The sequence below is a fragment of the Labrus mixtus genome, chromosome 23 (assembly GCF_963584025.1).
Source record: "Labrus mixtus chromosome 23, fLabMix1.1, whole genome shotgun sequence".
Classification (NCBI taxonomy): Eukaryota; Metazoa; Chordata; class Actinopteri; order Labriformes; family Labridae; genus Labrus; species Labrus mixtus.
The window spans coordinates 2,596,097-2,610,143 of record NC_083634.1 but is presented as its reverse complement, the minus strand read 5'-3'; the positions used below and the strand labels follow the sequence as shown (position 1 = coordinate 2,610,143).

The 14,047-nt window shown below is 39.7% G+C and overlaps 2 protein-coding genes across 2 annotated transcripts; one reads left to right on the top strand and one right to left on the bottom strand.

The window, feature by feature from the left end:
• Positions 1–2,590: 2,590 nt before the first annotated feature.
• On the top strand, positions 2,591–4,974 carry LOC132958530 (uncharacterized). Its single transcript, XM_061031432.1, has 3 exons — positions 2,591–2,731; positions 2,827–3,192; positions 4,514–4,974. Exons 1-3 carry the CDS (start codon positions 2,701–2,703, stop codon positions 4,972–4,974), a joined length of 858 nt encoding a protein of 285 aa, XP_060887415.1. The 5' UTR covers positions 2,591–2,700.
• Positions 4,975–6,911: 1,937 nt separating this feature from the next.
• Positions 6,912–13,736, bottom strand: LOC132958529 (uncharacterized). Its single transcript, XM_061031431.1, has 6 exons — positions 13,267–13,736; positions 12,834–13,178; positions 11,596–11,937; positions 9,426–9,548; positions 9,296–9,327; positions 6,912–9,187 (listed from the first exon to the last, which is right to left on the bottom strand). Exons 1-6 carry the CDS (start codon positions 13,307–13,309, stop codon positions 9,044–9,046), a joined length of 1,029 nt encoding a protein of 342 aa, XP_060887414.1. The 5' UTR covers positions 13,310–13,736; the 3' UTR covers positions 6,912–9,043.
• Between the last annotated feature and the right edge of the window lie 311 nt (positions 13,737–14,047).

Below are 14,047 nucleotides of genomic sequence, written 5' to 3'. Positions count from 1 at the left end.
TGCACCTGCCTGTGCATGCAAGAGGCAACACAAGGCTTCCAGAAAGGGAAATGGATGTTATTTTTAGTGTGATAGGTTGTGGTCTTGTGCAGAGAGCTCAAGGCCAGTCTTCTTCTTGTTTTCACATTGACTGAAACTAATTTTACCACAATGGAAAATAACAGAGGGGGAGGAGACATAGGGTCTCAAACTGCATACACACACACAAGATGCCTCACTCATATGTCAACAAATACCTCAACAAATAGAAAAAAAGACAGAAACGGAGAGAGCAATAGAGAAAGAAACATGCCTCTTCAAAAACTTTAGAACTACACTAAATGAGATTTAGACTAAGTGGTCAGCCATTCTCCAATTTGATGACCATCACGTATCATAAACCCTTTCTAGATATTTTAAACTGAGATTATAACAATGCTCCACCACCTCTCTGCTTTTGTACTTTTACATCAAACCCTGCTAAGTCAGAATATTAATGTCCTGGTGCTGTGATGTTACTCAGAGGTAGCTGCATTGACTGTTCACACAGCCATTCTCTCCCTTCATACATAAGGACTTAATGCATAGTGGAGTTGATCCTACAAGATCTTAATCTGTAATCAACAAAATCACTGTGCTATGCTGTAACCATATAACAACAGAGAAGCCAGAATCACAGTTTATGATGAACAAATACTACACCCTCTAGGGGGCAGTACAGATCTTTATCTTTTTGTAAATGACTGCCTGTCTGTTTGAAGTGTAGGTTGAATATCTTACAGTGTGTATGATTTTACTGAAGTTTGGAGCTTGATATTATAATCACAGATGTTTTCCAATGTGATATTTGTGAGGATTGGTATTTGGGGGCAGCTGTGGCTCAGTGGTAGAACCCGTCCTGTGTTTATTGACAGCCTCAGAGTTTGAGTTACACACGTCTATTTCAGCAAAATAAGGACATCCTGCTCAAAACCACCCACATACCACCACAAAGAGAGCACAGAGTCAAAAACAAACATATGACCAAACACTCTCAAAGAATAAAAATATCTCTTCCTTCACAGAAAACCACAAGACTCTTAAAAATTTAAGTTGTAAAAGCATCATTAGCCACACTAAATTAATTGTTGTTCAGTACCAAATACAGTCGTCATGGTAACATAAACATTCATTGTATTATCCTAATGGCTGTCAGTCTACTAATGTGCATGTGAAAGGGTGAATATGACATGCAGTGTAAGAGTGCTATGAGTGGTCACATGACTTGACTAGACCTTGGGCGTGTTTCATTTTGAGTTTGTCACTAGGGAACTGTTAATATTAATGAATATTGATATTAATATTAATATCAAACTCATCTACAGTGCGTTGTAAACTGAACAGATGTGTTAAAGTCATGGTGGATTGTCAGCTCACCCTGTACGGTTGAATCGTTTACAACACATGACCAAAGCTCAAGATTTACGTGCTCACACTGTATGATCTGATCATCAGGCACGACTATCAGAATCTAAATGAGGCTTGTTTGATCTAAAAATTATCTAAAAGGCTTGTTTGCTGTTGCCATGGTGATTTGAGACACTTTCTGCTAGTTTGCAAAGGTGTAATCAGGACAAAAAAAAACCCTGAAGTTGGGGATTTAACTCTTGGCTGTGCTCTCAGAGGCACTGCTTGTCAACAGGCAAGGCAGGCAACTGCTTGGGGCCTCAGATCAGTGGGGGCCCCCAAAGGCTGACAAACTTTAATTAAGAGGAATTATCAGGAAAAAAAAGAGGAAGAGTAGTAAGCATTGGGACACTGGGGGACATGATGGTGATGAACGCCAGTTGGAGGGCCCCAAATAGATTTTTGCCTAGGGCTCCAACGCCTCTAGAATCATCACTGTGTGCTGCTCTCACTGCATGTCCGGTAGTACGACCAAAACTTCAAACATGCCTGAAATTCATTCAACTGGTCAGTAGCAGCTGATGCCCCCCCTGTACACTGCTTGACAAACAACGTGCGATGAGGCTGAAATTCAGTGAATATTGCGAATAAGTCGTGCGACTCAAAAATCAGGTCCAAAATAGTTCAGTGTACTCCAGGCTTAATGGAGATAAAAGTCCCTGAGCTCACCCGAATATATGCATGATTTCAGGTTTTCATTAACTAGCTGTTTTTTATTTCTGCCATTATTTGAGGAACAGGACAGTTGATAGAGTTTAAAATCAGTGAGAGAGAGAGAGCGGGGAACGACAGGTACTGTCTGAACAAGTGTTATTATTGAAATGGAAGAATATTAGAGTAAATCTTTCCTTAAGTCTTATAACAACTATTTAAAGCCCTTACACACCTTAAGGTTCTCCCCCAAAAAACTGTCCTCACACATACTTTTTTCTTAAAAGATGCACAGTAAGATCCCTCCAGTTAACCTGCTTGGAGAAACATTCATAATGTCCTTATTTTAGTAAACATCACTGACTTAACCTCAAATGACTAAAAAAAAATCAGCCAGTACAGAAATGTAATCATTATTTTGTGCTGTGCTATAGTTGGTAGAATGGCAGCATACAATAACCATATTTTGTTTTTTTTACTGTGAATTCATGTTCTGCTGAGTCGGCGGTTGTTTAAAAGGTCATTTGGTTTGGCCTACTTTGGCACCAATCAAATGTAACACCATTTTTTTTTAGCTGCACGCTTCTCGGCTCAAGACTGTCAGTGCTTTCAAAGTCTTGGACGATGCATCTGTATATGATCCTCTGTGGAGTATGTAAGTCTCTTCATGTAAGATTCAGCCAATGTATCATATGATTTAACGCCTAAAATAAAATGTGAGCTAATTTCTTCTGTGTTTTTTTTATCTAGTTCACCTGTCAGCTGTCGACTGTTTGCCAGCAATCCAACAGGACACTGGGGTTGTATCCGCCTCTGTTGGAGAGAACGTGACTTTAAAATGCTTCTATGACAGCCAGGTGTCTGTGCACTTCTCCTGGTACCGACAAACCCCAGGACGTGGACCTGAGCTCATGTCTACTATTTATAAGTACGATAAGCCCTCCAAAGTCTTCCCCTGGATGGAGAAGAACCCTCGTTTCTCTCTGAAGAGGACGGAGTCGGCCAATCATTTACACATCACTGACGTCCAATTCTCAGATTCGGCCTCATACTTCTGTGGAAGCTCACACTCCAACATAGTGGAATTTGGAGATGGGGTCTTCCTAAGTGTTAAAGGTACAGTGCTTGTCTTTGTTTTAGATTTTTGACTGTAGATATATTACAGAGGTGAGCAAAGATCTGCTCATTTCTTTACTGCCCTGCACATGCATAATTGCCACTTTTCTTGCCAATTAGGTTGTAAGATCTTAAATATCATGTAAAAACTAGTAATTAGGCAATAACTAGTTTTTACAGGCAAAATACTGGCTCCTTCAATCTGTGTGTTAAAGTGCCTGATAATGAACATCAAATATTTACGAAAGGCTCCCAAAAATCAGTGTCTGTAGCCTACGACCATTCAAGGTGCCTACACTTTCTTCAGGCCCTTTATAAATGTGCATATTTACTTGTTTTCATTTATTTTCCCAAAGAAACAACTAGATGAAGAATTAGGGCCCATATATAAAATACTATGACAACAAATTTAAAAACCAAAACATAACATAACAAAACAGAAATGACACATTTAAAGCTAGCTATGAACCTGTTTAAATTTGTTTTGAATTTGACACCCCCTGTGGCCAAACTAGTACGCGTTACATTTTTTCTGATCTTGTCCAGTACACGCATACGATTGCTAATTTTAGACAGTCAAACATATAAATCATCTTAAATGCTTGTCGTGGAAAATGTAAAAAACTGTTTCAGCAGTGTGCTGTTTATTGCTTTGTCTGACACCTATCAGCCATTAAAAACAAGAAATACACTTAATATAAATAATTGATCTTATTGCTTATGGGCTGGTTTGCTTTTGCATGGTTTTACAGAGACATCAATATAAATAAAAGTCTGTTTCACAACCAAAAAAAACTCATCATGAGAAGCTTTAAATGCCATTTATGTCTCTTAAAATAACCGTAAATCAAGAATGTAAGTCACACAGATATAAAGGACGAAGTCTGTTCTCAGGGGCAAAAAAAGGCTTACACTGCCCACATCCTCATGTCACTCCTCTTAAACTGAGAAGTCATTTTCAATCCTTAAAGTTTGTCAACTTAACAGGATGCCACCGTTTTCTTTAAATGCACCATTATGACCGAATGAGGGAGAAAAGATGTAAAATAAAAAGTGATGCCACGAGCCATATCCGAGTCGCTTTGAATCCTATCACATTGTTCAGCAGACCTTTGCAATACTCAATGAGTGGGGGTGAATTTTCAATAGCGTCATGTGACATGTTGATGCTGGCGGCTGCAGTTAGGGTTATGAAGTCGTTTTATACTCGTATGTGGTAAGTCTCATCGAATGTATCTAATACACTCATTATTGTAAATACATGAAAAGCGTTTTTTTATTTGACTGATTGTTTTTTTTTTACCCCCTCTGTGGATTATAGGAGCCAGCATTAAAGAAATAGACCAGGGGCCGGTATCTGAGACCATCCAGCCAGGAGGCTCTGTGACTCTGAACTGCACAGTCCACACTGGGACCTGTGATGGAGAACTCAGTGTTTACTGGTTCAGACAGGGATCTCACAATGGAGTACTTCACAGACAGAGCAACAGGTGTAAACAAGTCTCTGCACAGGGTTCCCCTCCACATAGCTGCGTCTACCATCTGCAGAAGGTGAACGTGAGCTCGTCCGATGCTGGGACTTACTACTGCGCTGTGGCCTCCTGCGGGGAAATACTTTTCGGCGATGGGAGCAAGCTGCTCGTCAAAGATGATGCTGAGGAGCAGATGGCCCAGATGAGAGTCTTGGTCTATCTCTCCATCACTAGGATTGGGATCCTCTTGTTTTTTGCAACGATTTGTCTCTTGGTTTACCTCAAGAAGATCAGAAAAAGTCCTATATAGTCCATTACATATTATCACAATAGCTAAGCCAAATATTAGACACGCTTTCTGTTTTGTATATTACACTTTAGTGAATAAAACTAACAAAGCTGCTGTCAGTCTCATTTATATATGAACAGCCGTTGGGTTCTTGTCCTGCTTGGGTTCTTATAATGGTCGGTTATATATGTCTGTTGGGTATCTTGCTATATGGGTTCTTTTCTGTTGGATTGTCTTTTATTATTTTTAGTACTTTGCATTTGTTTCATTCTTGCTGTTGTTTATGTTCTTCTGTTTGGTTTAGTTTGTTCTTGTCTTTGCTGTTTGTCAAAGCACTTTGTAAACCTGTGTTTTTAAAGGTGCTATATAAATAAAGTTATTATTATAAAAATACAGATTTTTTATTTATACATATTTCCCTTGATAAAAAATCTGGTTTAAAACTGAATATCTTGACCAATTCTTGTTATTCCAAGATAGAAATGGTGTTTTTTTTTTGTGATAAGTTAAATTCGTACATGTTTAGGGCTTCCATTAGATACATTTGGCAAAATCCCCATCCAAAAAAAAATATTTCAGGAACTGAGAATACCTCAAATCTATTAATAATCATCAATGGGCGGCTGTGGCTCAAATTGACGACATAAAACCCCAACATACAGTAATTAATGCCTGTTTGAGCTCTGCATAACCCCAACACTCAGTTGGAGGAGTTGGTCGTCTCTCAAAAGGAAGGTCAGGGGTTCAATCCCTCCGCTTCATTGGTGGCATATAAATGTGTATGAGTGGGATTAGCTAATACTGATGGACACTTTACATATCAGCCTCTACCATCAGTGTGTGAATGTGTAGGTGTGACCTGTGGTGTAAAAGTGCTTTGAGTAGTCAGAAGTCTAGAAACGCACAAAACAAGCTCAACTCCATTTATCATAAACTTTCTCTAACCACAGGGCTGCATAACAGCTCTGTTGTTGTCTTCTCACAAGCTGTTTGCATTTAAACAGAGTAACATTGTGAGGGGAGACATCTCTGAACTTATGCTTCTAAACATGCATTTTGATCTCACAAACAGGTTCCTGTTTATTGACAGTCTCAGAGATAAGTAACTCAGGTACTCTGCAACAAAAGGAGGACATCCTGCTTGAAACCACCAACATACCACTGCAAACAGAGCACAGGGTCATGACCAAACTCTACCCAAGTATATAGTTCTCTTTTTTTTATTTATTTTTAAATCGACCACCACAAGCCGACACAAGAAGAAGAGTCACACTGAGGCGGGGAGATGTGACCTGTTTTCTACAACGAATTTGATATATTAGAGTAACTTTTAAGTTAGAAAAAACAAACATTTGGCGCACAAAGTGTTTAATTGTTGATCATATACAAATCTTTTGGTTGAAAAATACAAATTTGTGCATCCTTCAGAGGAAATGCATCTGCAAATTTGTTAGTCAGGGGACAGAAAATATTATGGTTGTGTTATCATGCATGCCTTTTTCTGTTCAGTATTTAATCACCCACTGTCTGCAGATTAGTCATAGATGAAGCAGGGGTGCTTCTGCGGTTTTTGCTGCAGCAGTTGAGGTGACAAAAGGTGTCTATGTCACTACCAAATGGGAACACTGTGCAGCTCTGTGCAAAGACAGTGAAAATCAACTCAGCGATTCTATATTTATCGAAGCATGCTTTATTCAAATCAAGTCGAGGCAGTTTGTAATTGTAAATCACATATAGCTTTCTTTCTAAAGGCTTCTTGTCTTTGCTTTGACTTAATTCTGAGCTGCTGCAGGCTGTGGCTTCTAGTGGCCAGTCTTCCTGTGTTCGAGCTGTGACTGAAGTTTCCACCAACAGAAAGCTTTTCTCAGTAGCTCATACCTTATTCACCACAGGAGTCAAAACCAAAGCTGCAGTCTGCACTAGCATTTCTGGTTAGAAGAAGGTATTTATAGACGGTGGAAATTTTTAAGACGCTTTAATCTGTGAGACAGACTGGACTGACCACAAAGCCCTTGCTTTGTATTTCAAATTTAGACTTTAACCTTTCGGCAAGCCAAAGTCAATTAGCATGGCCATTCATTCATTTTTCTCCACATAGACATTTGACATGCACTTCAACTTAAAGCAGCAGTTACTCGACTCCAGATAAGTCAGAACAGGCCAAAGTGAACCAAGAAAGTGGCTCAACTCTTTCATAATAACAACTGGCAAAAATTCACACCTACCAGTGTGAGACAAGATGAGAACAATATATTGGGAAATGCAGTTCAAGGAAATGACAAGCTCATTTAAAGGCAGCAATACTGTATCAATATCTTACGCCTGCTGGTCAAATCCAGTGACACAGTTCTGAATTTAAAGCATTCAATTGCAGAGCTCAAAAAGGTCTAATGAAACAAAAGGCAAAGCTTACCTGATCAGGAGACCAAAATAATACATAAATGTCCAACAAAACTCCAACATAAAAAAAAACAGGAAAATTACAAAGAGAAGCCACGGGTTAAAAAAAACAAAGAAAAAGCACGACAGGGTTCAAAAGTACTTAAGACAACGGATGTTTGAGACGTGACAGGTGAGACTAACAACACAGGTGAAGACAATCAGGGCAATCAACATGGGTGGGAAACCAGACAAAGGGAGGAAGTAAGGCAAGGCAAGAATGTGGACAAGACTTTCAAAATAAAACAGGAAACACTACACTACAGAGAACTCAAGAATGTGACACTATTGTTACTTTACACACAGGACAGAGAGAAACAAAAGGATAAGAAATGACAAAGTAAAACAGGAAACCTTAAAGACTAAACTGAGAAACATTAAAAAATAAAGAAACACACAAGGGAAACACCAAGGAAGAATGAGACAATAAAACAAGAAAGGTAATCTAAACTCTGATAGAAACAAAATACAAAACCAGAAGCTCATGACATCCAGACACAGCAGTGCATTAAGTAAGAGTTGTTAGAGTTGTATCTCGGGGAGAGACTAAGCTCACATCCTGACAGATTATGCTTTAAAGTAGTGATCTCTGAACTCTTTCTCTTTATATCTTGTACAAAATAGAAACTGCCTGTAAGGCTTGGTTATGTCTCTTCTCAGCATCCCTCCTCTGCTCTGCTGTTGTGGTACAGAACTTTGCAAGAGCTGCATTGTTCAACAACAAAGCTGTAACATGAACCCATTTTGTTTAAGCAAACCTCTCAAAAACAAAAAGTAACACTTGAGATAAATGAGCATGATAAGAACTCACTGTAATGGCAGAATCAGTGTTTGAAAAAAAATGTTTTGTGTTTAGATTTTATAGTTTGACCCATCTGTTAAAATGGAGGTGGCAGGCTTCATACTGCCAGTCACAAGAGGCTGTCATGTTGTCCATCTTTTTATACAGCCTATGGATTTGGCAAATTCAAGTCATCTAGTCATCTAACTCATGCACTGCAGATATGCGACGTTGCTCATTGCAGCTTTATTTGGAGTCATATAGAAGTGCTAAGCTGTTAGCAGGGTAGCAGGGTGGGGTGTTACAATTATTGATTACATTTAGCACCAATGATGCTAGTAAATACATTATTTTGTAATTTACACAATCGATATGAATATAAAAAAAATAGTCTTTATTTATGTATGTCAGTCATATTATAAACATTTTACTGTAATTTGTGAACATTAGCCAGACTGTTTGCCGGGTACAACATCCATCCATCCATTTTTTTCCGCTTATCCGAGGGTGTTTCACAGTGGCAACAGGCAAAATACGTCAATCCAGACATCCCTCTTCCCAGCAATTCCCTGGCCAGTTGCGATATATAGTCCCTCCAGTGAACTCTGGGTCTACCTAGGGACTCCTCCCAGTCAGGCATGCCCAGAGACCTCCATGAGGCGTCCTTTTAAGACGCCCAACCGCCTCAACTGTCTCCTTTCTGAAGTGACGGCTATTTTAGGAGTTCCCCCCAAATGTCCAAGCTCCTCTAAAGTCTGATGAGACCTAATAGTTCTTTTGTTTTAAATTACACATATCAGTATACCTCTAAATATCATATATACATTTAATATAAGCTACATATTGCTGATCTGTACGTGTTTTTCTGTATTACTGAAACAAGGCTTCCCTGTTCTTCTGGCAGCATCTTACATCAGAATAAACCACAGAATCTACACTCGTTTTCTCCTCAGGTGTTCTTTGGAGGATTTCAGGGGCTGAAGACTCAAATTCATAGAGTACTCCATCACTAGCCTGGGAGAAATTAAAATAAAGATGATTATCGTTAGTGAAGAACCACAGACACAGAAACAGTATCATTAAAAATCAGAGAAAAGGTGCTGTGGGTTCAAAGACTCTTACCTGACAGACTTCAGAACGTCTACCTGTTACCTCTGAAAGAGCAATCAAAAATAAAGACAGTGACTTGTAGTTACTGCAGAAAGAAACAAAACATGGACGCTATTCTGATTAAACATTTAGATTGAAATACCTGTGGAATTATTTCTCCGACTCGTGTAGAATTTCCATAAAAGAACGAGTGTCACAATCCCCAGAGCGATGTTTGACAGGATCAGGGCAATAACAGCTGGACTTAATGCTACTGGTTTTGTGTCTGCAGAAAAAAGTAAACAAACTTGGTTAAAACATATATTTTTTCATAACAGTGCTGATTTACTCAGGTTTGAACAAACTGGACCCACTTGCTTATGGCAGTCAGTATTAGTAGGTGATATTTAAAGGGTAATTTCACCCCAATTGTATTGATTTCCCTATCCTAAGTAATGGAACCCATTTGCTATCTGCAGCCATAGCTAACCTTTTGTGGCCAACAGTGTAACCAGTCGTTAGCGATTCAGTAATGATTTCTGTTTCACTTGCCGTTGTTTGAAGTCCGTATCAAAGCGGGAACAGAGTTGGAATTAGAAAACAACATCTAGGCTGGGGTTTGTAGACTTTATTTACAGCTGAATATCCGTTAGGTGTTGCAGATGAGTTGTGTACTGGCAATGCTCAATAATTTGCAAGAACGATACCTGTGGACTATGAAACAGAAACACTTCTGATTCTGACAAATCGAGTATACTGTGCCTACAGATTATGCGTTTTTGTTCTAATTGGACCTGTTTTTAAACTTTGACTGAAGGCTACAATAATGATTATTTTAACATTTAATTGACCATCCGATGGCTCATCAATTCTAATGATTTGTAAAATGTCATTAAAAAAACAAAGAATTGTATCCAGTTTTCTAGAGTTTACAGTGTTGTATTCTCGTGGCGGCTGTGGTTCAGTGGTAAGAGTTGGTTGTCTCTCAATCATAAGGTCCGGGGTTTGATCCCCATCATGTCTGATGTGTCCATGGGCAAGACACTTAACCCCAACTAACTCCACTTTCTTAATTGGCAGCTTATAAATTTGTGTTATTGGGAGAAGTAAAGACTGACGGTCACTTTAAATGGTAAATGGACTTTGGTTTGTATCATGCTTCTCTAGTCTTCTGTCTACTCAAAGTGCCATTACACCACAGTTCACATCTACCCATTCACACACAGATGGAGGTATGTAAAGTGGCCATCAGAAATAACTAATCCTATTCATACACATGCACACGCCGTTGACAAACTTGGGTTGAAGTGTCTTTACCAACTGAGCCACAGCCACCCCACATGCTTTACATAGCAACCTCTGCCATCATTGTGTGAATAGGTATGAAAGGGTAGATGTGCCCTGTGGTGTAAAAGAGCTTTGAGTAGTAAGAAGACTAAAGTCCATTTACCAATTACCAACCAAAAGTGGAAACCTCAAAGATGTTTCAGAAGAAAGTATCATATCTGACTACTCTAAGGGCACGGTCACACTGGCCATCCGTACCGTGCCCAAGCACGCTTCAACACTAAAGTCCAGTTCGTTTGACCAGTGTGACCGCTCAGTGTCGTGCTCAGGCACGGTACACTTCCTTGTCTTTGGCACACTTCAGAGAGGTGTGCTTCAGCACGGTACACTTCATGCACGAGGACAAGCACGCGGGCACACAACGCTGACAGCCTTCATTATGGAGAAATCCAGAGTTTCATGTCTGTATCTGACTAAAATGACACAATATAAGACACAAAGGACTCGGCCTCTATTTTATTTTTTTATTTATCTATTGCTGTGTCTGATTAAAATGGCTTAAAATAATCTGCAAATCAGTAAAGTAGCTGTCATGCGCTCTGTGTTTTTCTCTGAGGTGCAGACGTGGACTCGACTGCGCGTCTCTCTCTCTCTCTCTCTCTCGTCCGCCTGTTTGTAACTGAGCACGCTTCATAATATCATAAAGCGTGCATGTGTTGTATTACGACATTATGTACAAGAGGTAATCGTGCTTAGGCACGGTTAGTCCTGGCCAGTATGGCTGCGGGCCGTGCCGGCCAGCGTGGGAATGGTGCAGCGGGGGGCAATCGTGCTTGGGTACAACACGGTACAGATGACCAGTGTGACCGTGCCCTAAGTGCTTTTACACCCCAGGTCACACCTACCCATTCACTACCTGATGGCATAGAGAGCTATGATGTAAAGTGGCCATCAGTTTTAACTAATCCCATTCATACACATTCATACGCCATCGCTGAAGTAGAGACTCTGCCCCAACTCTTCATACAAAATCAATTCCATCTTACTGTGAATGTTAATCCTGGTCCCGTTCCCAGACAGCATGTGTCCACATAAAGTCACAACACAGTAGTACATTCCCTCATCATCATAGCGGATGTTCCTCATGAGCAAGGTGTACACACAGGTCGTTTGTCCACTCTCACTCCTGTCACAGCTGTGGTTCTTATATCCAGATGAGGAAATAATTTGTGCCGCAGAATCTAGAGAGTTTTTCAGCCACATGACACCAGTGTGTTCACCTGCACAATGCCCAGTGTTAACAGAGCAACTGAGAGTCACAGAGTCTCCTAGCTGGACTGTCTGAGACCCTGGCTGCTGGACAACAGAATCACTGATCATATTTGCACCTAGGAAAGGAGTAACAAAATATGGGATCATTAGCATAAAGCCTCTCTTAACTAAAATTACATTCACATTTAAAGCCTGCTTCATTATTGACCAAAATTGTCAAAATATACGATGCATTAAGCGCCACACTAGCATCAATTTTGGATACTGCATCCTCATGACTCATTGCTTGTATGTGGAATTAAAGGTAGGCGATATAGTTTAACATGTTGTGTTAGTCTGGGGGCAAGCGTCTACTTCATCAAAAAGACAATGTTTGGTGTCTTAGTAAAGTCTACTTTTTTCATGGGATTAGGGATAGGGGTAGGTACATTGGTAGCATGCATTGAGGTGTTTATCAAAATGGACAACATGTCTCTGTCTCCTTCCATTGTACAAGAGAAGCGGCTGCTGACATTTTGCAGTGTTTGAAGCCAAGACATGTGCAGATTTGAGCTTGCTGGGTACGTAGAATTGAACACACACCCTTTTCGTTAAACTCATTGATATAACCTTTTAGACCACATAGGTCAGTACAGTCCATAGCAGAACAGATTATTAGGCAGATGCTCATGTAAAATGCAACGTAAAGTAAATCAGCAGGACTCATTTAACTCATAGTTTGACCCAAGTTCCATCTGTGAACATGAAGGAGGCAGAATTTATGACCAATACTGCAGCCAGTCAGCAGGACGCTTTTGCTCCGTCAATGTTGATATACAGTCTATGATAACATAACTTACATAACATGTAGGTTAGGTAAGTAGATGTTTCCTATTAGGTACTGCTAACTTGTCTGCTTTATTTAAGAAGGTTAACTAAGCATTGCATTACTATAAAACTCATGCAAAAGACAAATATCTGGATTGTCATATTTCGAGGTTTAGAGCACATGGAATGTTTGAGTGATAAATACCTTTCAGCATCAAAAAGGTTCCTGATCCAAAAAGAATATCACTAAAGTACATTACTCCACAGAAGTATGTTCCAGTGTCCTCCCATGTGGTTGCAGAGATGCTCAGATTACTGCTGATTCTGTCAGCGTTGACTGAGTAACGTTGACGAAATGTATCAGCAATTTGACTTTTGTTAAATTTAGTATGAAATGTTGCCACTAGCTGTAGGCTCCTCAATGTAGTCAATTTGTACCACACTCTTTTATACATTTCACTCTTTATGTGACATTCAATAGAAGCTGATTCTCCGAGCTTCACTGTTTGAAATGGAACAGGCTGAGAGATGTCATCTAACTGTGCCACACCTGAAACACGGAAACAGAAGACAATCATCAGCTTTATGTGTAAGGGTGGGCAGTACAAGTTTTCCACAAGTGGATTTTTGTTACTCACATAATGTCCAGAGCAGGCAGAGATTCACAAAGAACAGCATCATACTGTCGGCTTCTTCTCCACAGCGATTCTCAGTTACTGGAGCGGCAGCAGAACTAACAGATTCAGCACTCCTTCATCAGGCCACACCTCTCAGTTGTTTAAAAAAAACTAGAACATGATTGGGTGGTTGACAGTGAAGCAGAAATAAACCTCACCATGACCTCTTTTTACATCAGTGGCAGTAGATTTAAGACAATATCTTGTAATGTGTTTGACATTGACTGGCAGCAAACAGGTAAACCACAATGAGGTTTGCAGAATAGAGACTGCAATTTAGTCTTGAACTGAAGGTCCTGGATTTTAGTTAAACTTTAGCCACATAGTGTCCTCGAAAGAAGTATTTCAATTGAATTAAATGAAGTGGGCTTTTTCCCTTGGAGAAGGGAACTACTTGTATCTAAGAAAAGCTGAATCCCCCACCACCACTAACCACCAGGGGCCACGAGGAAAAAATTAAGACATTGCTATCAAAATAAGGAGTCTATCTAAAATGTTTTCATGAAAAAAATCTGAACTGAAAAGGCCTAAACACACCAGTTTTTATTTAAAATCCTTTGTATAAAGTATCACGTAAGTGTGTTATCATGGTTTTAGTTTGTTAAAATCTCATTTGAGAGCCACAGAGCAGACAAAGCCTCCTGCCCTCCCTGAGATTTTTGGCTTCCCCCCAGTGGGGCCCATATGGGAGCTATTATTGTGGAAAACTATTTGAAAATACGTACAAAGATCAACAAATGCT

Excerpts from the sequence above, each read along its gene's own strand:
- LOC132958530 (XM_061031432.1), top strand. The coding sequence starts at position 2,701 with ATGCATCTGTATATGATCCTCTGTGGAGTAT. Across the intron at positions 2,732-2,826 it reads TATGATCCTCTGTGGAGTAT|TTCACCTGTCAGCTGTCGAC; the intron begins GTAAGTCTCTTC and ends TTTTTTATCTAG. Across the intron at positions 3,193-4,513 it reads GGTCTTCCTAAGTGTTAAAG|GAGCCAGCATTAAAGAAATA; the intron begins GTACAGTGCTTG and ends TGTGGATTATAG.
- LOC132958529 (XM_061031431.1), bottom strand. The coding sequence starts at position 13,309 with ATGATGCTGTTCTTTGTGAATCTCTGCCTGCTCTGGACATTAT. Across the intron at positions 11,938-12,833 it reads AACCTTTTTGATGCTGAAAG|GTGCAAATATGATCAGTGAT; the intron begins GTATTTATCACT and ends CTCCTTTCCTAG. Across the intron at positions 9,549-11,595 it reads GACCAGGATTAACATTCACA|ACACAAAACCAGTAGCATTA; the intron begins GTAAGATGGAAT and ends TTTTTTCTGCAG.